This window comes from Trachurus trachurus (assembly GCF_905171665.1).
Source record: "Trachurus trachurus genome assembly, chromosome: 16".
Taxonomy (NCBI): Eukaryota; Metazoa; Chordata; class Actinopteri; order Carangiformes; family Carangidae; genus Trachurus; species Trachurus trachurus.
Window position 1 is genome coordinate 34730899 of NC_139902.1, and position 26905 is coordinate 34757803.

The 26905-nt window shown below is 44.9% G+C and overlaps 2 protein-coding genes across 2 annotated transcripts in view; both read left to right on the plus strand.

Moving 5' to 3' along the window:
• The window catches only part of pmvk (phosphomevalonate kinase), a gene marked incomplete at its 5' end in the record, with an annotated part of 187148 nt that overhangs the window by 79761 nt on the left and 80482 nt on the right, over positions 1-26905 (plus strand). The window lies entirely within an intron of this gene.
• iqgap3 (IQ motif containing GTPase activating protein 3) overlaps positions 1-26905 on the plus strand; it is a 55190-nt gene that overhangs the window by 17006 nt on the left and 11279 nt on the right. Inside the window, exons 11-25 of the mRNA XM_083989282.1 lie at positions 354-441; positions 1517-1671; positions 2483-2637; positions 2785-2897; positions 3190-3356; positions 4501-4591; positions 5508-5678; positions 6681-6823; positions 7735-7905; positions 8178-8261; positions 8355-8426; positions 12279-12348; positions 12666-12874; positions 17012-17164; positions 17676-17839. Of these exons, the coding sequence (XP_083845408.1) occupies positions 354-441; positions 1517-1671; positions 2483-2637; positions 2785-2897; positions 3190-3356; positions 4501-4591; positions 5508-5678; positions 6681-6823; positions 7735-7905; positions 8178-8261; positions 8355-8426; positions 12279-12348; positions 12666-12874; positions 17012-17164; positions 17676-17839 (2006 nt within the window). The remainder of the gene's footprint in view (positions 1-353; positions 442-1516; positions 1672-2482; positions 2638-2784; positions 2898-3189; positions 3357-4500; positions 4592-5507; positions 5679-6680; positions 6824-7734; positions 7906-8177; positions 8262-8354; positions 8427-12278; positions 12349-12665; positions 12875-17011; positions 17165-17675; positions 17840-26905) is intronic.

The following is a 26905-nucleotide window of genomic DNA, read 5'->3' on the forward strand; positions in this document are numbered from 1 at the left end:
TCTGTATCTCATCATATATATTCACCTATAGCAGCTTGTCGTTACGTCCTGCCTCCACTAGAGGGCGCTGGTTTACAACAACTCAATCTAACATTGTGCAAAAATAAAATTTCACAATTCAAATTCAAAGTTATACATACAACATAGAAGATGGTAGGTAACAATAGGACAGTGCAGGGAGAGGCAAAAAGCCACAAGGGGCTTATTATTTTTAAGCCTCCACCTTATATTACAGTTTAATATGAAAAAACACAAAATAACATGAAAAAAATAATTTAAAAAGATAGAATAATAACAACACACACACACACACACACACAGAGCTAACTGTGACCTCTGACCTCTGACCTCAGGAGCAGGGCTGTGTCGACCCTCTGGACCAGGAGGAGCTGCAGGAAGCTGTGACGCTGGCCAATCAGGAGGCTCGGAGCGCCAGGACCAGTAGGTCACACACCTGGACACACACCTGGTCACACACCTGGTCACACACCTGGACACACACAGTGAATATCTTGTATAACCTAAGAACCAAAAGAAACAATTAAGCACTGCATTAACTAAGCCTGTGCATATTCTCATTTGTCCAGGTCATAGTGTCTCAAAGGAGTTTAAATGGAAAGCAACTGGAACTGGTTATTTGTCTTCCCAGACAAATAACCAGTTCCAGTTGCTTTCCATTTAAACTCCTTTGAGACACGGCCTTAACTGCCTTTTTTTTTTTTATATATATACTTTATTTTTTCTTGTTTTCATAACATAAACACGAGGTCAAATACAAACATGAGGTCATACACAAACATTCTGTCACATTGAATAATACTCATAAGTACTCGCCACAGGGTGATAAACTTTTGTTCACAATCTACGACAATTTCAGCCGTCACACTCGGCTAGGTATGTAACCCATTTCGCCCAGTAATCTTTCCCCTTTTCCTTCTGTAATCTCAAAATGAAAGTTATACTTTCCATACTGTATATATCTTTTATTATATTTTTCCATAGGTTCAGGGTGGGAGGTTCTCTAAGAAGCCAGCATCTGGTTATTGCATTTTTACTTGCTGCCATGAGGATCTTTAATACATATCTATCCCTGTTATGCAGATCCTTTGATATATTCCCCAAATAAAATGAGACACAAGTGAAGTCAATATCAAATCCCAGAATCCTCTTTGTTGTGGCTTGTACTTGGGTCCAGAAAGGTTGCAAGGCAGGGCAGGTCCAAAAAATATGAGTGTGGTCCGCCATTAATTGTCCAGGCCTTAACTGCCTTTTAAAGGAATGCTGAGTATTTGATTCTCTAATATGCCCTGGTATTGAGTCGACCGAGGGGGGAGTTGTGGGTTCTACAAGTGAAGACCACTTCCACGTTCAAAAAGCCGCCTGCACCTCTCCAAATATGGAAAGTAGACTCCACCTAAAATCCAACATGGCGCAGTTCAAATCCCCGTAGTAGAGGCACATAACAGACGTCACGGTTAGTAAACTAACTGTAAACTCTGTGTGTGTGTGTGTGCAGTGTGTGCGGCGGTGCAGCGTGTGAACGTGGCTCTGCGAGGTGGTGACCCCAGACAGACGGTCAGCTGCCTGATGACCTCTGACCTCCAGCTGCCTCAGGTGTTTCCTGCTGCTGCTGCTCTGTACCACAGAGAGCTGAGGCTGCTGCAGGGACAGGTAACACACTAATACACACACACACACACACACACACACACACACACACACACACACACACACACACACACACACACACACACACACACACACACACACACACACAGAGAGCTGAGGCTGCTGCAGGGACAGGTAACACACACGAATACACACACACACACACACACACACTAATACACACACACACACCTGAGAAAAAAACTCTAAATCTTTCCAAGAATATTTGTCTTATTTCTTGTCAAAACGTCTCATTTCTAGTCAAAACTAAACTCTTTTCACTTAAAATAAGACTCATCACCACCTACAAATTAACTTGCAGCAAGCTCCTTTTTAATGTGATGAAGGGATCCACACTGCAAAAACTCAAAATCTTGCCAAGAATATTTGTCTTATTTCTAGTCAAAACAAATGTAATTATACCTAAAATAAGAATATTTATAGACATACATACATAGTTATACATTAAAAGCAGCTTGTTTTCAGACACTTTTTACTTCTTTCAAGCAGAAAATCTGCTTGAAATAAGTAGAAAAATCTGATAGTGGAGCAAGTTTTTCTTTCTTATTACAAACACAAAAAACTTGTTTTCACTGGCAGATTTTTCTACTTATTTCAAGTGAAAATTAGTTTGAAACAAGTGAAAATGATCTAAAAACAAGTTAATTTCTAGGTGATGAGTCTTATTTTAAGTGGAAAGAGATTAGTTTTGACTAGAAATGAGACATTTTGACAAGAAATAAGACAAATATTCTTGGTGAGATTTAGACACTGAGACACCTGTTGTCCTGACCGTGTGGTGTCCGTCCACCAGGGGGAGCTGCAGCAGGAGGAGCTCTTCGTTGCCGTGGTGTCGGCCGTGGCCCTCATCAACCAGGCTCTGGAGGCGGGAAACCTGCGTCAGTTCAGCTGCTCATTGGTCAGTTCAGCTGCAGGGCTGTCGGACGTGGAGGACGCCATCATGGACAGGTAGGACACCTGGACACCTGTCTATGATCTTTGTGTGTGTGTGAATAAAGAGATGATTGATTGATTGATTGATTGGTTGATTGATTGATTGATTGATTGATTGATTGATTGATTGATTGATTGATTGATTGTCTACCTGTCCTGCAGGTACTTCCAGTGTCTGCGTGGAGAGAAGCAGCAGAGCAGAGATCTACTGACCTGGAACCAGCTGCAAGAAGGAGTCAACGCAGTCAACCAATCAGAGCAGGAGGAGCACCAGAGTACGACCACACACACACAGACACACACTACACACAGATACACACACTACACACACACTACACACAGATACACACACACACACACACACACACACACACACACACACACACAAACGTCAGAGAAAATTTCCTAACAAGCGTTATAAACTGACCACAGACTCTGGATAGCGAGGCTAATTTCTGTTAGCCCGTCTATGGTGTTTTACATTATACGTTAGCATTAAGCTAGTGGACTTTATGCTTCGTGCTTAGAGTTTTTTTATTTCGTGACCTCTGACCTCTGTGACCTCAGAGCTGGCGGCGGTGGGCGTGGTCAACGAGGCCGTCGTCAGGGGCGACGCCCGGCAGCTCCTCTCTGCTCTGATGCTGCCGTCCTGTTGCCTTGACGACGACGTCTCCCCCGGAAACGCCGGCAGATACCTGACGCTGCTCAGCCGCAGCCGCCAGCACAAGGCTCAGGTAACACACACTACACACTATACACACTACACACTACACACTACAGACACACACTAACACAAACTATACATACACTACACGCTATACACACACACTAAGGCCCAATCCCATTTCACCCCTTGGCCCTACCACTTACCCCTACCCCTCCGTTTTGCGCGTTCACGTGTAGGGGTAGGGGTGTCCCAATTCCCGTAAGGACAGAGGGGTAGGGGGAAGTGGTGGGGCTACATAGCCCTCCAAACGGAGATTTTTCAGAGGCACACTCCAAACGGAGGGGTATGAAAAGTTTCCCAGAATGCATCTTGCGGCAGCCGGCAGCGGTGGCTGTAAAACGAGAAGCTGTTTTATTTCCCGCTCTAGCGCTGTTATTACGTCACTTTATTAAGTTTTAATATGTTTTCATGTGAGAAAGTAACTGTTTAGATCCCAAATCTACGGCCAGTTTATCCAAACGACGGCTGTTTAGAAGTTTCGATGTTTTTCAGAGAAGTGAAGCTCAGCAGCGACCGGGACATCACAGAGACAGCAGCCGGTCTGCAGAGCTGCTCGGCCGGCCAACCTCCGTCCTCATCCCGGGGGAGAAAACCATCGCTAATTAACTTACCCGCAGGTTTTTAGAGGTTTACCACCGGCTGGTTACATTATTTCTAGGAGATAAATGTTGGTCTCAGTGATGAAATCTAACAGCTGTATCAGTAGCATTAGTTAGTGTGAATGTAAAGTGAAGCTTCCTGTGTGTATTGGACAGAAGAGCAGCGCTGCCTCGGGGCTCTGGAGCCTACGGACACAAACCACCACATTTACATCAAGAAATACATGTTTTACAATCAACACATCAGTCTGCACTAAGTTTTATTTTATTAAGTTATATGGTACACGGCTATTGGATTTCTGGCAAAAGCTCGCCGCATCTGCTTACGTAAAAGCCAGTGAGACTACGTGATGACATATGTGATTGTTGAAGGGGCGTCCCAATAGGGGTTGACCTTCGACCTCTACGAACTGTGGCTCCGTTTCAAGGGGAAAGGGGTAAAAAAGAGAAATGGGATTGGGTCTAACACACACACTACACACACACACACACACACACACACACACCTCCAGAGAGGATGGTTGGTGATGTCATGAACTTGTGTCCAATCAGGCGAGTGGAGACCCGGGAGCTGCGCTGTGGTTGGCCGACATCCAGGAAGCAGTGAGGAGAGCCAATCAGCAGAGCCAGAGAGCGCTGAAGCGTGAGTCACCTGACCTGTGATGTCATCATGGAATATCTTACCAAGAATATTTGTCTTATTTCTAGTCAAAACTAATCTCATTCTACTTAAAATCAGACTCATCACATTAAAAAGCAGCTTGTTTTTAGACATTTTTTACTTCTTTCAAGCAGATTTTCACTTGAAATAAGTAGAAAAATCTGATAGTGGAGCAAGTTTTTCTTTCTTATTACAAACACAAAAAACTTACTTTCACTGGCAGATTTTTCTACTTATTTCATGTGAAAATTAGTTTGAAACAAGTGAAAATGATCTAAAAACAAGTTAATTTTTAGGCGATGAGTCTTATTTTAAGTGAAAAGAGATTAGTTTTGACTAGAAATGAGACATTTTGACAAGAAATAAGACAAATATTCTTGGAAAGATGTAGAGTTTTTGCAGTGTAGCGGTGAGTTCTCCTCCAGACTCACTGCAAAAACTCTAGCCTACTGTATATCTAACCAAGAATATTTGTCTTAGGCCTATTTCTAGTCAAAACTAATGTCATTATATAAAAAGCAGCTTGTTTTTAGACAATTTTTACTTCTTTCAAGCATTTTTTCACTTCAAATCTGACAGTGGAGCAAGTTTTTCTTTCTTATTACAAGCACAAAAAACTTTTTTCTACTTATTTCAAGTGAAACTTTGTAAAAATGAAAGTGAAAATGATCTAAAAACAAGTTAATTTTTAGGTGATGAGTCTTATTTGAAGTGGAAAGAGATTAGTTTTGACTAGAAATTAGACATTTTGACAAGAAATAAGACAAATATTCTTGGTGAGATGTAGAGTTTTTGCAGTGTGGTGTGTAGGGGAGGCGATGACATCACAGCGGACTCATGCACGTGTTTCTGTTTCTCTGTGTGTGTGTGTGTGTGTGTATATTGTTGTGTATCCCAGTGTGCTTGGCGGCGGCGGCGGTGAACCAGGCCGTGAGGGAGGACAGAGACCGACAGACGCTCAGAGTTCTGTCTCTTCCTGAGCTGCAGCTGCAGGAACTTTCCTCCGGCTGCAGCGCCGAGTACCAGAGAGAGCTGCTCGGCCTGCGCACACAGCGCACACACTCACCAGGTAACCATGACAACACCACACAACAGGTAACCATGACATCATCACTAGGCTTGTAACGATACACCAAAGTCACGATTCGATTCAATTCAAATTTTATTAAGGTTTAAAAAAAGAAGAGATTTTGATAGCAAAAACTGGATTATTTGTGTGGTGGCCTGTGAAAACCCTTCACATGGTGGGATGTTGACAGTTTCATTTTTTGATACTTCCATAAACTAGAAGTTTTCAGCCATTCATACCTGTTTGAATAACTGAGATATCCCTCACAGATCAAAAGTTATGGGCATTTTAATCTATTATGACCAAAAAGTGAGAAAAATTAACTAGAACGTTGCTGTTTTAACCCTCTAAAGACGAGTGTTTTACAAAACATTAAACAGCTTCTGAACCGTTTATGATAGAGATCAGCTGTAAAAAAGAATCTGAATCGTGGGATTCTCTGCTTTCCGAGGGTCCTTGAATGTTTCCTCTACAATAACAACGGACCTGTCTCCTCTAGCGCTGCTGCTGCTGCAGCTCAGCTGTAAATGAAACGCTTTATTCGCCACAAAAACATAAAAATAAGTACTTTCCGTTTTGTTTTCTTAAAAAATGTATTCACCACAATGTAGTAGGGAGTTCAAAGTACCAGAATCACACAAAATATCAAAATCGTGGTAATAGTAGCTACTTTTCCACCTATTTTGGCTATTTGCCACGATAGAACGTCAGCGACATCCGACGGGTTTTCCCAGGCCGCCACACATTTATTATAACAACAAAATATAGCCTAACATTAACAATTATAACTAGGGCTGTCCCCAAATAGTCGACCAAGCACTGGTCGACCAAAAAAACATTATTCAATTCAATGTTATTTATAAAGTGCATGCACAGGGCAAACTCAATGCGCTTTACAATAGTTAAGCAACTATACAATGCAGTTTAGGCGTGTGAACGCAGCTTTAGAGAGCAGGTTGAGCAGAGTGATGACATCATCGGTGGTGATGTCACTGTGTGCAGGTGACAACCGCAGTCCGTGGGTTCGAGTCCGCGTGGACGACGGCTCCTGGTTCTTCTTCCACCTGCAGCGTCTGGACGGAGGCTGGGAGCGTCCTGATGGATTCATACACAACAGCCTCTTCCTCGACCCACACGACATCCAGGTGAGAGAGAGAAGCAAACTCAACTGGTTTTGTTTCCTCAACATGTCCTGAGTGAGGGAAAAGAATCCCATTAGGGGAAAGTTAAGATAAAGACCCAAATATATCCTAGAGAGAGACGGCCGCCACAGACTCGTTAATTAATGCAAACACAGCAGTGCTGGTTGATAAGTTTCCTTTTTACCACCACTGGCATGCTCTGTGTGTGAGTGTGTGTGAGTGAGTGAACAGAGAAAGAGCGCTATGTCGAGATTAATTAACAGAACGATATTGCATTGATGGAAAAAAAAAGCAGAGTCAATGTGTGTCTTGGTCTTGATTCTGTGGCTGCACCACGTTGGTCTACGTATGGGAAACAATAGTTGTGTGTTTGAGTAAAATGAACGTTTGTGTTTAATTCTAAAAACTACTGAGAACAATTCCTCCCAAAAAATACAACTGGTCAAAATAACAAATAAAGATGCAGTGTTTTCAGACCTCAAATAATGCAAAGAAAACAAGTTGATATTCATTTTTAAACAGACCACTAATGTTTTAATTTAGGAAGAGTTCAGATTAATATAGATGGAAATTTCAATTTTAATCCTGCAGCAGCAGTGATTATTTACTGATTATTTACTGATGCATATGTTACAGTTCTAAGACTTTCTATTAAAATAAAGCCAATAATGACATTTTTTGTGTTCTCTTTGTATTTGGAAAAGTACCAAATGTGACCATGTATAGATACTTTACTATAAACTCATACTGTCTTGTAGTTCTGCTTGAATTTCTTCTCAAAATGCATCAGATTGATGCTTTCAAATATGAAATATTAGTTTTCATGTCTGCTTACCTGTGAGACTCACCTGAGCTCCGAGCGCTTCCTACCGTACCTGTGACTGTGTGTGATGTCACTGTGATGTCCCCTCTAGGCCGTGGTGAGCAGCGTGTCGGCCTCGCAGCGCCGCGGCGTCCTCTGGAGGAGCAGCGACGCCCTCATCGTCCGGCTGCAGGCGGCGAGCCGCGGCTTCCTGCTCCGCCAGCGGCTGCAGGCCCGCAGGCGTTACCTAGGCAACCAGACGCCCGCCGCCGTCGTCATACAGGTGAGAGTCGTTCAGGTGCAGCTCAGAAACCAGACCAACAGCCAATCATCTAACAGCTGTGTAGATGTGATAGATAGATAGAAAGATAGAAAGAAATAAGACTCATCACCTAAAAATTGACTTGTTTCTAGACACTTTTTACTTCTTTCAAGCAGATTTTCACTTGAAATAAGTAGAAAAATCTGCAATGGGCCAATGTGACAAAATGTTGAACTATCTCTTTAAAGTATGTTGAACTGTCCCTTTATAGTAAAGTAAATCTGTGTCTCCAGGCGGCGTGGAGGAGGTTCGTCCAGCAGAGGAAGTACCGGTGCCGGCTGCAGTTCCTCTACGCCAACTGGAGAGCAGTCGTCAAGGTAACAAGGTCGTAGTCATGTGGTCATGTGAAACAGGAAGTGGCTGAGAGGGGGCGTGGCCTGCAGTGATGATGTCATCATGTCCTCCAACAGATCCAGTCGCTGGTGAAGATGTGGTTGGCGAGGAGGAAGTACCGCGCCCGCCTCAGCTTCTTCAGACACAACGTGAGTCCTCTGACCGCCGTCTCCGTGGTAACGGTGTGTGGTAGTAACTAGAGCTCCGTCTCCGTGGTAACGGTGTGTGGTAGTAACTAGAGCACTGTAAAAGAGAGCAGCGACACCACCATAGACTTTATTCTCCCCCTAGTGGCAGGATACAAGAAACCCATTCACTCCAATGTATGTGTGTTGCCAACTTGCTTGTAAATTGATGAAAACTGCTGTGTTTTTGCTTTTAGGTGCCTTGGTCATATTAAGTTATGCTTATAATTTATTTATTTCAAAATTTTAATTGTAACATTAATGTGAACAACTGTTTTTTTTATTGGCCTGGCTATATTGAATCTGATGTACAGGCTCTATGCACAGCTCCACTACTTACTATTTCTAATCAAACCCAAAACGTATTATGTTAAGTTTTTCCTCCAATTTTGATTAAAAAAATGATAATTAATAAAAACACACGGAGCTGTTTACAGTACGTACCGGTCACAGTCACAGCGGACAAACACAGAAGGGGACGAGCGAACGCTTTACGAAAGCCAGCAGCACAATAACTTGCTTGACCAAAACAAACAAACTAAAGAAAACACAGGCTTAAGTGGCGAACAGTTAGAAACACAGTTGAATTTAGCGCACAAACTTACAGAATGACACTTTAGTGGACTTATCTTTATCATTTAAAACAGCAAGCATTCGTGACACAACAATTAATGGCCACTATGTATTAATATTTATCTGTAAAAGGGTCCACGATGATGCTATTAACGTGGGTGATCTATAAATCAGGGTATCCGCGGGGTCTTGAAAAGTATTAAAAGGTGACAAATCAATTTTGGGAAAATTAAGACCCTTAAAAGGTATTAAAAAGTCTTTTCACGACTTTAAAAACAAAATCAAATGAGCTGAGGCACATGTCACGACTGTCTGTACAGACTGTAGTTTTTGGTTTTGGAGAGTTGAGCAATATTCCACCAGGCGCGTTTTCAGCGCTCTGGGCGTCTACTTTCCATTCAAACCCTATTGAGTTGGGCGCTCACAGCCACGAGCCCGGAAACTGCTTTCCCACTAGCCCCAGTAGCCCTAGTAGCTTTTGAGTACTGAGCCGCGCCGTGCCATGCGGAGCCTCGCAGTGCCGGGCCGTGCCACGCCATGCGGAGCCTCGCAGTGCCGCGCCGTGCCGTGCCATGCGGAGCCGAGCAGTGCCGCGCCATGCGGAGCAGTGACGAGCCACGCCGCGCCATCTAGTGCCCGAGCAGTGCCGAGCAGTGCCGAGCCGCGTCGCACCATGCAGAGCCGAGCTGTGCCGAGCCGTGCCGCGTCATGCAGAGCCGAGCTGTGCCGAGCCGTACCGCGCCATGCAGAGCCGAGCTGTGCCGAGCCGTGCCGCGCCACGTGGAGCCGTGCCGCGCCATGCAGAGCCGAGCAGTGCCGAGCCGTGCCGCGCCACGCTGAGCCTTTGTGCCATGCAGTGCCGAGCAGTGCCGCGCCATACAGTGCCGAGCAGTGCCGAGCCACGCCGCGCCATGCTGAGCCTTTGTGCCATGTAGTGCCCGAGCAGTGCCGCGCCATGCCGAGCCGCGCTATGCTGTGCCGAGCCGCGCCATGTGGTGCCATGTAGTGCCAAGCTGTGCCGCGCCATGCAGTGCCGAGCCACGCCGCGCCATGTAGGCCCGAGCAGTGCCGAGCCATGCCGCGCCATGCAGTGCCGCGCCGCGCCATGTAGAGCTGAGCAGTGCCGTTAAAGTGTAGTGGAAAAGCGCCACTAGTGTCGTCACTCTGAGAGTTTCTCCTCAGAGTGACGACACTAGTGGCGCTGTGAAGATAAAAGTTAGTGACAGATGATCTGAGACAGACCGCCCAGCTGGTCAGAGTTCCAGAGGAGGAAACCACAGAGCGACAGCCCCTCATCAGACTCCACCTCCCTCACACAGACTCAGAACGAGGACACACTGCCTTCTCCTTCTACGCCCCACACCGATGGAATAACTTACAAAACTCACTGAAAATCGATAGACTTATCTCACTTGAGGCTTTCAAAAACCTACTTCTCACCACAGCATTGGGGGCTCAGACTCAGACGTGCACTCGCTTCAGTTAGTGATTTTACTGCTCTTGTTTTCATAACTGTATTTCATTGTGTTGTTTTGATGTTTGATCTTCTGTGATCTCTGTGTGCTACAGACTCGCTCTCAATGGATCGACCCTGTTAAAATAAAGGTTAAATAAGAGAAACATCCTCAGGACTCTGGATGACAGAGGTTTAACTAGACTGTAGGGCTGAACCCCCAAAAATCGAAGCTTCGTTCGTTGCCATGGTAATCGATCATGAAGTCCGTGATCGATTGTTTTTGTTGACACCGGTTCTCATCGGCAACTGTTACATTAAATTGAGTCGGCTACTTGGCATCCTGGAAACCTGCCTGACTTTGGAGACATGTGTTTGTTTGCCATAATTCATTATTTACGCTATGATTATCAAAATATGGTGATCGGGTCAGCCCTACTAGACTCTGGAGGAGGATGTTCATGGTCGACCTCCACCTGTTAAAGCTGTACAGAAAAGAAAACTGAATCTGAGCCCACTCTGGGTCTGGCTCTGTGCAAAATTCTATTTTTGAGTAAATCCGGGATGAAAGTGTGGTGTTTTTTTTTCGCATTGGATAATGCACACAGATTATACGTCATCCTGTACACGATTCACCAGCCACTGATATTGGATCCATAATCCGTCATTCAAACATCTGAGACACACACGGAGCTCGGTCTCGCCCCAAGCTTTGAATATCCCGTCCGCTCGATAACGACCAATCAAATTCGTTTTCCTCACTCAGGTAAACTCGTGTTGCAGCTCGTGACAACTCGGCGCGACAAACAGGACAAACGGCCGTTTCTGTACACCTTTAAACAGCCTGCTAGGCGGTAGAGCGGGTTGTCCAGTAACCAGAGGGTTGGCGGTTCGAATCCCGCTCTGTCCCAGTCTCTGTCGTAGTGTCCTTGGGCAAGACACCTGATGGTGGTGGTTTGGTGCACATTGGCAGCTGTGGCTACACCTAGTTTACATCACTGGTGTGAATGTGGTATGAATGAATAATGGTTGCTGTAAAGCACTTTGGGTGTTGGGTGAAAAGCACTATGTATATAAATGTAATCTATTACTACCAGGAGAATGAAGGAGATGCTGTTTGATGTTTAAACATGCAGCAGCTTCTTACATCCTGGTTGTGTAGAGCTGCTTGTTCATTGACAACACACATCGTTGTGTATGATGGGACATAATTAATAACTATCTAATAACCATCAGCAGGTCTGATACTGCAAAAACAAAGCAACATACGGTATTTGGTGGAATGAGTGAAAAGCAAGGCCGAATATAAAAAAAAAAAAATTAAATACACCTGAAATGTCTAGTAGGCTAATTGGAAAAAAAAAAAAAAAAAAAACTGACCAAAAAATTTACTAATTTAAACTAGTGCCAATGGTGTGAATTTGTTGAAATATTGTAGAGAAATTTCTGGGAAAATGTGGTCCAACCAATGTCTCCAAAAACAGTTAAACATTTCTAGAAAAAACAGCTAAAAATTCTCCCAAAAGAAGTAAAATAAAAAATATATATAGCCTATAGAAAAAAGCGGTAAGATTTCTAGAAAAATGAATAAATAAATAATATAAAGTTAAAAATTTCAATATGATATATAAAAATAATAAAAAAAAACTCGTCATTGCAATACTTACTGTATGTGAATCGATTTTCTCTCCCACCCCTCCTCCTCCGTCTCCGTGGTAACAGTGTGTGGTAGTAACTAGGGCTCCGTCTCCGTGGTAACAGTGTGTGGTAGTAACTGTGCGTGTCCACAGGTGGTTGCCGTGGTGAAGATCCAGGCGTTCTTCAGAGCGAGCCGAGCGCGGGAGCAGTACCGGATGCTGGGTGAGGTCACGACGCCACGCAGCCCTCTGATTGGTTGATCATTTGATGATTTGTTTTTATTTGATTTTACTGTGTTTTATCTTTTATCTCATTGATTTTAATTCTGTTTTATCGTATTTTATTTTATCTTATTGTGTCCATTGTTTTATTGTGCTTCTGTTGTGTTACTTATTGTGTTTTTATCTTGGTGTGCAGCACTTTGGAAACTTTGTGTTTGTTTAAATCTATCTAATGCTATATAAATAAGATTGGATTAGATAATCCGCTCTGCTGCTCTGGTCACTAACAAGCCCCGCCCCCTTCTCTTCCTGTCCCAGTGCACGCGGACACGCCGCCGCTGGCCGTGCTGCGGCGCTTCGTCCACCTGCTGGAGCTGGGCGCCGGTGACATCAGAGAGGAGGCGGAGCTACAGAGGCTGAGAGAGGAAGTGGTGAGAAGCATCAGGTCCAACCGCCGCCTAGAGGCCGACCTCGACCTGATGGACCTGAAGATCGGCCTGCTGGTCCGGGACCGCAGCACGCTGCAGGTAACGCAACCGTAACGCACCGGGACCGCAGCACGCTGCAGGTAACGCAACTGTAACGCACCGCGACCGCAGCACGCTGCAGGTAACGCAACGTAACGCAGCACGCTGCAGGTAACGCAACCGTAACGCAGCACGCTGCAGGTAACGCAACCGTAACGCAGCACGCTGCAGGTAACGCAACTGTAACGCACCGCGACCGCAGCACGCTGCAGGTAACGCAACGTAACGCAGCACGCTGCAGGTAACGCAACCGTAACGCAGCACGCTGCAGGTAACGCAACCGTAACGCAGCACGCTGCAGGTAACGCAACCGTAACGCAGCACGCTGCAGGTAACGCAACTGTAACGCACCGCGACCGCAGCACGCTGCAGGTAACGCAACGTAACGCAGCACGCTGCAGGTAACGCAACCGTAACGCAGCACGCTGCAGGTAACGCAACCGTAACGCAGCACGCTGCAGGTAACGCAACGTAACGCAGCACGCTGCAGGTAACGCAACCGTAACGCAGCACGCTGCAGGTAACGCAACCGTAACGCAGCACGCTGCAGGTAACGCAACCGTAACGCAGCACGCTGCAGGTAACGCAACTGTAACGCACCGCGACCGCAGCACGCTGCAGGTAACGCAACGTAACGCAGCACGCTGCAGGTAACGCAACCGTAACGCACCGGGACCGCAGCACGCTGCAGGTAACGCAACTGTAACGCACCGCGACCGCAGCACGCTGCAGGTAACGCAACGTAACGCAGCACGCTGCAGGTAACGCAACCGTAACGCAGCACGCTGCAGGTAACGCAACTGTAACGCAGCACGCTGCAGGTAACGCAACTGTAACGCACCGCGACCGCAGCACGCTGCAGGTAACGCAACGTAACGCAGCACGCTGCAGGTAACACAACTGTAACGCAACACGCTGCAGGTAACGCAACTGTAACGCACCGCGACCGCAGCACGCTGCAGGTAACGCAACTGTAACACAACACGCTGCAGGTAACACAACCGTACCGCACAACACGCTGCAGGTATCACAACCGTAACACAACACGCTGCAGGTATCACAACCGTAACACAACACGCTGCAGGTAACACAACCGTACCGCACAACACGCTGCAGGTAACACAACCGTACCGCACAACACGCTGCAGGTAACACAACCGTACCGCACAACACGCTGCAGGTATCACAACCGTAACACAACACGCTGCAGGTAACACAACCGTAACACAACACGCTGCAGGTATCACAACCGTAACACAACACGCTGCAGGTAACACAACTGTAACACAACACGCTGCAGGTATCACAACCGTAACACAACACGCTGCAGGTAACACAACCGTACCGCACAACACGCTGCAGGTATCACAACCGTAACACAACACGCTGCAGGTATCACAACCGTACCGCACAACACGCTGCAGGTAACACAACCGTAACACAACACGCTGCAGGTATCACAACCGTAACACAACACGCTGCAGGTATCACAACCGTAACACAACACGCTGCAGGTATCACAACCGTACCGCACAACACGCTGCAGGTAACACAACCGTAACACAACACGCTGCAGGTAACACAACCGTAACACAACACGCTGCAGGTATCACAACCGTAACACAACACGCTGCAGGTAACACAACTGTAACACAACACGCTGCAGGTAACGCAACTGTAACGCACCGCGACCGCAGCACGCTGCAGGTAACGCAACTGTAACGCACCGCGACCGCAGCACGCTGCAGGTAACGCAACGTAACGCAGCACGCTGCAGGTAACACAACTGTAACGCAACACGCTGCAGGTAACACAACCGTACCGCACAACACGCTGCAGGTAACACAACCGTACCGCACAACACGCTGCAGGTATCACAACCGTAACACAACACGCTGCAGGTAACACAACCGTAACACAACACGCTGCAGGTAACACAACCGTAACACAACACGCTGCAGGTAACACAACCGTAACACAACACGCTGCAGGTAACACAACCGTAACACAACACGCTGCAGGTAACACAACCGTAACACAACACGCTGCAGGTAACACAACCGTAACACAACACGCTGCAGGTAACACAACCGTAACACAACACGCTGCAGGTAACACAACCGTAACACAACACGCTGCAGGTAACACAACCGTAACACAACACGCTGCAGGTAACACAACCGTAACACAACACGCTGCAGGTAACACAACTGTAACACAACACGCTGCAGGTAACACAACCGTAACACAACACGCTGCAGGTAACACAACCGTACCGCACAACACGCTGCAGGTATCACAACCGTAACACAACACGCTGCAGGTAACACAACCGTAACACAACACGCTGCAGGTAACACAACTGTAACACAACACGCTGCAGGTATCACAACCGTAACACAACACGCTGCAGGTATCACAACCGTAACACAACACGCTGCAGGTAACACAACCGTAACACAACACGCTGCAGGTAACACAACCGTACCGCACAACACGCTGCAGGTATCACAACCGTAACACAACACGCTGCAGGTATCACAACCGTAACACAACACGCTGCAGGTAACACAACCGTAACACAACACGCTGCAGGTAACACAACCGTAACACAACACGCTGCAGGTAACACAACTGTAACACAACACGCTGCAGGTATCACAACCGTAACACAACACGCTGCAGGTAACACAACCGTAACAAAACACGCTGCAGGTAACACAACCGTAACACAACACGCTGCAGGTAACACAACCGTAACACAACACGCTGCAGGTAACACAACCGTAACACAACACGCTGCAGGTATCACAACCGTAACACAACACGCTGCAGGTAACACAACCGTAACACAACACGCTGCAGGTATCACAACCGTAACACAACACGCTGCAGGTAACACAACCGTAACACAACACGCTGCAGGTATCACAACCGTAACACAACACGCTGCAGGTATCACAACCGTAACACAACACGCTGCAGGTAACACAACCGTAACACAACACGCTGCAGGTAACACAACCGTAACACAACACGCTGCAGGTAACACAACCGTAACACAACACGCTGCAGGTATCACAACCGTAACACAACACGCTGCAGGTAACACAACCGTAACACAACACGCTGCAGGTAACACAACCGTAACACAACACGCTGCAGGTAACACAACCGTAACACAACACGCTGCAGGTAACACAACCGTAACACAACACGCTGCAGGTAACACAACCGTAACACAACACGCTGCAGGTAACACAACCGTAACACAACACGCTGCAGGTAACACAACCGTAACACAACACGCTGCAGGTAACACAACCGTAACACAACACGCTGCAGGTAACACAACCGTAACACAACACGCTTGTTGCCGCTCCACAGAGCACATGGCTACTTAATTATGCACGTGCTGACCATATATGGTTGTGCTGAGGCATTCTGGGGGAGTATGAGGTGTGATCATGTCCGCACCATTCTTGGGTCCGGTGTGATTTATCAATGGAATATTGCGGAGTAATATTATTATTAGATAATTTTTTTTTTCTTCACGTGTGTTTACGTGCGGTGCGCCCGCATGCGAGAGAGGCGGCAGGTTGAGAGGCCGACTGGCGGAGATGAGAGCTGGTGAAACGCTAGCATGATAATTAAAAATTTGGGACCGGCAGTAAATTGGGAGTCGGCTTTTACGGGTACCGAAGTCCTGTCACCAAGCTGCAAAGGAAACCACCGCGTCTCCTTCTCTCTCTTCACGCTCTGCGCTGGTGAGGTGCGTTGGTTCACGCTCAGCACAACGTCTGAACGGAGCGGAGCCCCGATGAGCCCCGATGAGCCCCGCCCCCGCAGGCACACAAGCAGCGCGTCAACGTCTCCTTGCGGCCCGGCCCGGAGTTGAAATCAAACGCACCCCTTCTGCTGCGGTCGAGTTGAGAACGTCTCTGGTTGAAAACAGCGCCACTGAGCTTTCATTGATTTTCAATCAAGATTCAGGCGCGCGGAGGTGGAGGTGGCCGCCACGCAATTTTGAACGCAGGAAAAACCCTGTTCTCTGTGTGTTTGAACAGGAAGTGGTGGTATATATCTAGTCAGTATATATCTATATATCTCTCTATGTTTCTCTGTGTGTGTGAACAGGAAGTGGTGTCCCACTGCAAGAAGCTGACCAGGAAGAACAAGGAGCAGCTGTCGGACATGATGGATCTGGAGAGGAGCAGAGGACTGAAGGCTCTGAGCCGCCAGAGGAGAGAGAGGCTGGAGGCCTACCAGCACCTCTTCTACCTGCTGCAGGTAACTACACTAGTAATCTATTACTCTATTACTACTGAGTAATAGAGTAATGGAGAGGAGCAGAGGACTGAAGGCTCTGAGCCGCCAGAGGAGAGAGAGACTAGAGGCCTACCAGCACCTCTTCTACCTGCTGCAGGTAGTGACACTCCAACACTCAGGGTCTAATCCACAAGTTTCCAAACTCATCTCTGGTCAGAACCAGAAGCAGGTTTTGTATTTCCGGTGGAATTGTACGTTTCCGTTTCCATGGTTTCCTGTCGTTGTCATAGTTACGGTAAACGCATGGATCTATTAACGCTGGATTTTAACACGGATGATGTCAGTCTGTGTGATGTCCACTGTTAAAAGCTGCTGTGATGATCCATGTGTTTTATAGATTTTCATTGAAAAAAAAAAGAAATTCATTAATTTACAGCGACTACTGAAACCTGGTCTACCTGAAGCGTTTGGTATAATATATATATGTGTGTGTTTGTGTCTGTCTCTCTTGTGTGTGTGTGTGTGTGTGTAGACCCAGCCGGTGTACCTGGCCCAGCTGCTCTTCCTGCTTCCTGTCTCTGGCTCCTCCTCCTTCCTGGAGATGTTGGTGTTCAGTCTGTTCAACTACGGATCAGACCAGAGAGAAGCTTTCCTGCTGCTGCAGCTGTTCACACACGCTCTGAAGCAGGAGATCAGGTAACACAACCACAGACACACACTCTGTTCACACACGCTCTGAAGCAGGAGATAAGGTAACACAACCACCCCTATACACTGTTACAACACACACTATGACTCTCATTGGACAGCCCTAGCGCGCTGAGCGAGTAAAGATTTTGTCTGCGATCGTTCAAAAATTACAAATCCCACAATCCTCTGGCTGCAACGCACCAATCACAAAAATATGTAGGTCAGAAAATGTACAAATGAAAAGTGCTGCCATGTTATATAAACCTCTAAAACCTGTGGGTAAGTTAATTAGCGATGGTTTTCTCCCCCGGGATGAGGACGGAGGTTGGCCGGCCGAGCAGCTCTGCAGACCGGCTGCTGCCTCTGTGATGTCCCGTCACAGATCACACGTGGAGCTTCTCTTCTCCTACGAACGACTTCTAAACAGCCTCATGTGGATAAACCGACCTCACACTTACTTTCTCACATGAACAAATATTAAAACTTAAAGGGATAGTTCAACATTTTGGCAAATTGGCCCATTGCCATAATCGCTATAGTCATAGCTGTAGGTTCATTACCTTTAATTGTAGGTGTAACCTATTTTCAGTACGGCGGAGCGCAGCAGCAGGCTGCTCAGAGCTACACTATGGAGGCTAATGGAATTTCTTGGTTTCCCTCATTAAACTCATCAAATTCAACATCCCAAAACTCCACAGCGCTTTTGTAGACAAGTTGTGAGCTGCACAACCACCACGCTATGAGATAATGACGGGACGATACGAAACGGAGCTGTTTTCGAGGTAAATTCATACAAAACCGCTGATGCGCGTTGCGTTCAGGGACAGTTTTTCAGCAAGCAGTCTCCGTATTTACCCTGTATTTACCTCGAAAACGGCTCCGTTTCGTATCGTTCCGTCATTATCTCATAGCGTGGTGGTTGTGCAGCTCACAACTTGTCTACAAAAGCGCTGTGGAGTTTTGGGATGTTGAATTTGATGAGTTTAATGAGGGAAACCAAGAAATTCCATTAGCCTCCATAGTGTAGCTCTGAGCAGCCAGCTGCTGCGCTCCGCCGTACTGAAAATAGCTTACACCTACAATTAAAGGTAATGAACCTACAGCTATGACTATAGCGATTATGGCAATGGGCCAATTTGCCAAAATGTTGAACTATCCCTTTAACAGTTTCCTCGTCGCTCCAGAAATACGCTCTCGTTGTCGCCGCCATGTTGTTAGTAGTGTATCTATGGTAACGGTTACGTCAGTCGGCTGAGCAGCTTTCAGACATCGGGGTACGGTGTTTACATGCTCCAGTATCCTGGTTTCTGTCAGAGTTCTGTCAGAGTTCTCCAGGCAGCAAAATCAATCAGGATATGGGCTTATCCCGATTTCTGGAATTAGGAAATGGTGTTTACATGTGCAAAAATTTTAGGCTGAAGGTGGACCGTCCCCAGGACGTGGTCACATATATTATATTATATTATATTATATTATATTATATTGTATTGTATTGTATTGTATTGTATTGTATTATATTATATTACAGACTGAAGGTGGACCGTCCCCAGGACGTGGTTGTATTATATATTATATTATATTATCTCTCTGTCTGTGTCAGGCTGAAGGTGGACCGTCATCAGGACGTGGTTATATTATATTATTAGTCTAGATGGAAACAGGGGTCTACGAGCACGGTCTGATTTTTTTCCCCGACCTGTTTTTTCTTAATCTTTAAAGTGTCTATTTTAGGATTCTGACAGGTACCAGGATGAAAAAATGTCCCATGGTGTTTATTTTTAACCCTTTACTGCCCCTATCCCATATTCGAGGCTGAAAAAACTGAAAATGAAATTGGCATAGCTCTTTAAGTAAACAACTCACAGAGACAAATTAACACGTTTTTCTACACAATTTGGGGCCAAGGAATTCAATAGAATAGTTATTTTTAAGTTTTTAACACATCCTGACTTGATTTTGGGGCAAAAATATCAAAAATTAGCTGAAAATTCTAAAATCGTATGTATATTTTCCCCTATACCAAAATCCTTTGCACTGAATGAAAACATTTAGAGATTTTTCTTAATCTTTAAAGTGTCTACTTTAAGACTCTGACAGGTACCATGGTGAAAAAATGTCCCATGGTGTTTATTTTTAACCCTTTACTACACCTATCCCAAATTCGAGGCTGAAAAAACTGAAAATGAAATTGGCATAGCTCTTTCAGTAAACAACTCACAGGGACAAATTAACACATTTTTCTACACAATTTGGGGCCAAGGAATTCAATAGAATAGTTATTTTTAAGTTTTTAACACATCCTGACTTGATTTTGGGGCAAAAATATCAAAAATTAGCTGAAAATTCTAAAATCGTATGTATATTTTCCCCTATACCAAAATCCTTTGCACTGAATGAAAACATTTAGAGATTTTTCTTAATCTTTAAAGTGTCTACTTTAAGACTCTGACAGGTACCAGGGTGAAAAAATGTCCCATGGTGTTTATTTTTAACACTTTACTACACCTATCCCAAATTCGAGGCTGAAAAAACTGAAAATGAAATTGGTAGCTCTTTCAGTAAACAACTCACAGGGACAAATTAACACGTTTTTCTACACAATTTGGGGCCAAGGAATTCAATAGAATAGTTCTTTTTAAGTTTTTAACACATCCTGACTTGATTTTGGGGCAAAAATATCAAAAATTAGCTGAAAATTCTAAAATCGTATGTATATTTTCCCCTATACCAAAATCCTTTGCACTGAATGAAAACATTTAGAGATTTTTCTTAATCTTTAAAGTGTCTACTTTAAGACTCTGACAGGTACCAGGGTGAAAAAATGTCCCATGGTGTTTATTTTTAACACTTTACTACACCTATCCCAAATTCGAGGCTGAAAAAACTGAAAATGAAATTGGTAGCTCTTTCAGTAAACAACTCACAGGGACAAATTAACACGTTTTTCTACACAATTTGGGGCCAAGGAATTCAATAGAATAGTTATTTTTAAGTTTTTAACACATCCTGACTTGATTTTGGGGCAAAAATATCAAAAATTAGCTGAAAATTCTAAAATCGTATGTATATTTTCCCCTATACCAAAATCCTTTGCACTGAATGAAAACATTTTGAGATCTTTCTTATAGCAGAAGTAAGTGATATATTTGTGTTAATATAAGTCTTAAATAGTTATATCTTCCGACAGCAATCACTTACATAGAGTGTTTGGTCTGAATCACGGGTCTCCCAGTCCCTCTGCTCTGCTCTGAGCCGAAGAGAAAACATTTATCGTATCCTACAGTTTTTATCCAATGAGGAGAGAGAACGGCATGCAGGGCTGTGTGTGCAGCCAAGGAACGCCGTGAATGTGGTGACGTAGCGACGAGGACTGTTATGGTGCGTTCAAGGAAACTCGTATTTTTCCGACCGTGAAGTGGTACCAGTTCGATCTGGTACGAGTTCACCAGTCGGAAGTTACGAGTGGCCGTTATAGTGACTTTCACCGGTAAAACAGGTCGGAAAAACACGAGTGGGTTGCCTGAAACGCTACAAAGTCGTAAGTTGTGATTTGAAGCTGTAATTTACGATTTCAAAAGCCTGCCTGGAACGCAGCATTAGCGAAAACGACCGGACCACTCACTTCTGCTTTAATCTTTTAAGTGTCTACTTTAAGACTCTGACAGGTACCAGGATGAAAAGACTTTACTGCCCCTATCCCAAATCAAACCTGAAAACACTGAAAAAGAAATCAGCATATCTCTTGAAGTAAACAACAGAGAGTGACAAATTAACACATTTTTCTACACAATTTTGAAACAGGGAATTCAACAAAATAGTTATTTTTAAGTTTTTAAACACATCTTGACTTGATTTTGGGACAAAAATTAGCTGAAAATTTTAAAACCGTATGTATATATATATATTTATATATATATTTTCCCCTATACCAAAATCATGTGCACTGAATGAAAACATTTTGAGATTTTTCTTAATCTTTTAAGTGTCTACTTTAAGACTCTGACAGGTACCAGGATGAAGAAACACTTAACACTTTACTGCACCTATCCCAAATCAAACCTGAAAAAACTGAAAAAGAAATTACGGTAGCAAAGCTCTTGAGGTTAACCAGGGTTGCCATAGGCTAGCTCCCAATAGTGGGAGGGACCTGGCACTGCTCGTGTACAGATCCTGCCCACCCCTGGCTACGAAGAATTCAAGGAAGAAAACACCCCCAGAGTAGAGAATGGGAGACCTGATTTACAACTATGGTGCTGACCGCTTCGGAACTACAGACAAGAAGAAGAAAACATCAACCACCCTGATGAAGTCCAGGAGACAGGAGGAGATTGAACGGCTTATCAAGGAGAGGAGGCAGCTGAAAAAACAATGAAGGGTCCAGAGGAGGAGAAGGAGGGAATTAACCTGCTGCAACCAGAAATCAATAACCGATCGTTGAGGAGAGCTGAGAACTTGAGAAGGAGGTGTAAAACGAAGGAGCAGGGAAGATCAAACTTCTTCAAGGACCCCTTCAAGTTTGTAAAGAGTCTTTTCACAAAGAACAAAAGTGGCAAACTCAAAACAGCGATGGAAGATCTCGAAGCTTACCTAAATACCACATGGACAGCCAGCGCTCTAGTCAGACAACTCTTCCACTCGATACGCCACCAATACATCCCCCTGAACATCAGCTGGACATCAGCCCTCCCAAGTGGAAGTGGAGAGGATTGTACATTGGGCAAGAGCTGCATCCTCTCCTGGGCCCAATGGAGTCCCATACCGGCTTTATAAGAACGCACCAGAGGTACTACACTTTCTCTGGAGGTTGATGAAGATGGTTTGGGAGAAACAAGCTATCACAACTGCGTGGTGGAGGGCAGGAGGCATCCTAATCCCCAAGGAAAAGGACTCTGCGGATATCAGCCAGTTTCGCCAAATCAGCCTCTTCAATGACCACGACAAAATCTTCTTCAGCATAGTGGCTCATAGGCTGACTGTCTACCTGGACAGGAACCACTACATCAATACCTCAGTGCAGAAGGTTGCTTGGAGCACACAAACATGAGGCACCAAATCCAAGCCGTCAGAAAGGATGAAAAAGATCTCAATGTTGTGTTCTTGGACCTTGCCATTGCCTTTGGATCCGTTCCTCACGGTCTCCTCTGGGCAGCATTTCACTTTTACAGCGTCTCAGAAGCAATCACCAGCCTCATCAAATCCTACTTCCAACACGTGCAGCTATATGGCTTACAACAGACGAGTACACTACAGCATGGTGTGACAGTTGAGGTTCCTGTCACTATGCCTCCAATTGATCATGTGCCCTGGCTACTTGGCCAAGGGGATGTCCCTTTGGCTGACTGGCAAGCGCGCATGACTCTTACCCGGGAGGTGTGGGTTCAATCCCCGCCCGGGCCCTCTTCACCTTGCCACATTCTGGCGTTGTTGGCAGGATCCATGTAGCACTAGGGGTGGGTCCATGGATTCCTAATGTGTGGCAGCCTGCGCGGAAGCACGAGGACGTGCTTGTGAAAAGAGGGGGAGAGATGTGACAGTTGAGGTTCCTGTCACTATGCCTCCAATTGATCATGTGCCCTGGCTACTTGGCCAAGGGGATGTCCCTTTGGCTGACTGGCAAGCGCGCATGACTCTTACCCGGGAGGTGTGGGTTCAATCCCCGCCCGGGCCCTCTTCACCTTGCCACAATGGCAACGGCTGGAAAGAGGGCTAATGGCAATGCACCATCTCGCCTCTGGCCTTCACGATGGCAGTGGAGGTCATCATTCGAGACTCCCGGTGGGTAGTAGGTGGGCTCAAGCTCAAAACTGGTCTTCATCTCCCTCCGATCAGAGCGTATATGGATGATATGACCATACTCACCACAACCAAGGCACACGGTTGCTGAACAAGCTGCAGGAGAACATCCAGTGGGCCCGGATGGAAATAAAGTCGAGCAAGTCCAGGAGCATTTCAGTTGTCAAGGGAAAGCTGTCAGACACAGGTTTTACGTTGACAAAGAGCCTAAACCAACAATGCCAGAGAAGCCAGTAAAGAGTCTTGGACGTTGGTAATTGGTATGATGCCACCCTCAAGGACACAGAGCAAGTGGACCAGCTTAGGCAGGAAACCATAAGTGGCCTTGAGCGTATCAACAAGACCATGCTCCCAGGTAGGATGAAGATCTACTACCCAGGCTGATGTGGCCTCTGACCATCTACGAGGTCCCAATCCAGCGGTCGAAAAGCTAGAGAGGTTGATTAGCTCATTCTCCAAAAGTGGCTGGGACTCCCAAGATCATTGGGCTGTATCGAAGAGGCATACTCAATCTTCCTGTGTCCAGTCTCGCAGAGGAGTTCAAGTGCTCCAAAGTAAGGTTGGAATGACACTTAGGGAATCCCGTGACCCTTGCGTAGCCCAAACAGCTCCTTCTCTTGCAACTGGAAGGAAATGGACCCCAAAGTCAGATCTCAGTGCACATCGTTGGCCTTGTGCAACAGGGGAGGGGAGGCCTTAACCTTGGACAGAGCAGACCATCCTGGCACAAGGCAGCTCCAGCTCAATGCGGTGCTCTGGTTGTTGAGGAGGTGTGGTGACAAGAGCAGGCGTCAAGATAATAATAAGGGATTACATTACATTGAGTTGAGGAGGAAATTCTCCTGGAGGGAGCTGCTGGGCACGGAAGCATTTCACACCAGTTCCATCTTACGAGGACCGTATGATGTCCGTCCTTCCCCCTCTAACCTAAACCAGTGGTACAGAGAAGACCCCACCTGCCCCCTCTGTCCATCCCCTGCAAACCTTAAGCATATTTTGGTTGGCTGCAAAAAAAGGTGAACGAGACTCGAAGTTGGTCGCAGATCTAAATCAAAGGTTCTGCTTCCCATCTGAGATTGTCACAACAAACCACAGACTAGATCTCGTCCTCTGGTCTTCCTAAGTACACAGAACTGGTAGCCGATGTGGAACGGCTCAGCTGCCCTGTGGAAGTCGGCTGCAGAGGCTTCGTGGGCAAGTCAACCATCAGGCTACTTAAGGACCTTGGGATGTGAGGCCAAGCCCAATGCCAGACCATCAAAGCCCTCTCAGGAGCAGCAGAGCATGGAAGCCGATGGCTGTGGGCAAAGAGGCATGGCACCTCCTGGACCCATAAGTAACACCAGTGGCCTAGAAGCGTTGAAAGCAGAGGGGGCCACACCTGGGACATCGTCACCACTCAAACCTCAGGATGACAAGCTTAATCTAGGGATAGTTTAATCTAGTCCTAAAACAGAACTCATCTGTGTGGGTTGTTAACTTCAAGATGTTACCGTGATTTCTTTCAGTTTTTTCAGGTTTGATTTGGGATAGGTGTAGTAATGGGTTAACAATAAACCCCACAGGACGTTTTTTCATCCTTGTACCAAAATCTTAAAGTAGACACTTTAAAGATTGAGAAAAATCTCAATGTTTTCATCCAGTGTAAAGGATTTTGGTATTGTGGAAAATATACATGCGATTTTAGAATTTTCAGCTAATTATTCATATTTTTGTCCCCAAATCAAGTCAAGATGTGTTTAAAAACTTAAAAATAACTATTTTGTTGAATTCTCTGTTTCAAAATTGTGTAGAAAAATGTGTTAATTTGTCTCTCTCTGTTGTTTACTTCAAGAGATATGCTGATTTCTTTTTCAGTGTTTTCAGGTTTGATTTGGGATAGGGGCAGTAAAGTGTTAAAAATAAACACCATGGGACATCTTTTCATCCTGGTACCTGTCAGAGTCTTAAAGTAGACACTTTAAAGATTAAGAAAAATCTCTATATGTTTTCATTCAGTGCAAAGGATTTTGGTATAGGGGAAAATATACATACGATTTTAGAATTTTCAGCTAATTTTTGATATTTTTGCCCCAAAATAAAGTCAGGATGTGTTAAAAACTTAAAAATAACTATTCTATTGAATTCCTTGGCCCCAAATTGTGTAGAAAAACGTGTTAATTTGTCCCTGTGAGTTGTTTACTGAAAGAGCTATGCCAATTTCATTTTCAGTTTTTTCAGCCTCGAATTTGGGATAGGTGTAGTAAAGGGTTAAAAATAAACACCATGGGACATTTTTTCACCCTGGTACCTGTCAGAGTCTTAAAGTAGACACTTTAAAGATTAAGAAAAATCTCTAAATGTTTTCATTCAGTGCAAAGGATTTTGGTATAGGGGAAAATATACATACGATTTTAGAATTTTCAGCTAATTTTTGATATTTTTGCCCCAAAATAAAGTCAGGATGTGTTAAAAACTTAAAAATAACTATTCTATTGAATTCCTTGGCCCCAAATTGTGTAGAAAAACGTGTTAATTTGTCCCTGTGAGTTGTTTACTGAAAGAGCTATGCCAATTTCATTTTCAGTTTTTTCAGCCTCGAATTTGGGATAGGTGTAGTAAAGGGTTAAAAATAAACACCATGGGACATTTTTTCACCCTGGTACCTGTCAGAGTCTTAAAGTAGACACTTTAAAGATTAAGAAAAATCTCTAAATGTTTTCATTCAGTGCAAAGGATTTTGGTATAGGGGAAAATATACATACGATTTTAGAATTTTCAGCTTATTTTTGATATTTTTGCCCCAAAATCAAGTCAGGATGTGTTAAAAACTTACAAAATAACTATTCTATTGAATTCCTTGGCCCCAAATTGTGTAGAAAAACGTGTTAATTTGTCCCTGTGAGTTGTTTACTGAAAGAGCTACCAATTTCATTTTCAGTTTTTTCAGCCTCGAATTTGGGATAGGTGTAGTAAAGTGTTAAAAATAAACACCATGGGACATTTTTTCACCCTGGTACCTGTCAGAGTCTTAAAGTAGACACTTTAAAGATTAAGAAAAATCTCTAAATGTTTTCATTCAGTGCAAAGGATTTTGGTATAGGGGAAAATATACATACGATTTTAGAATTTTCAGCTTATTTTTGATATTTTTGCCCCAAAATCAAGTCAGGATGTGTTAAAAACTTACAAAATAACTATTCTATTGAATTCCTTGGCCCCAAATTGTGTAGAAAAACGTGTTAATTTGTCTCTGTGAGTTGTTTACTTAAAGAGCTATGCCAATTTAATTTTCATTTT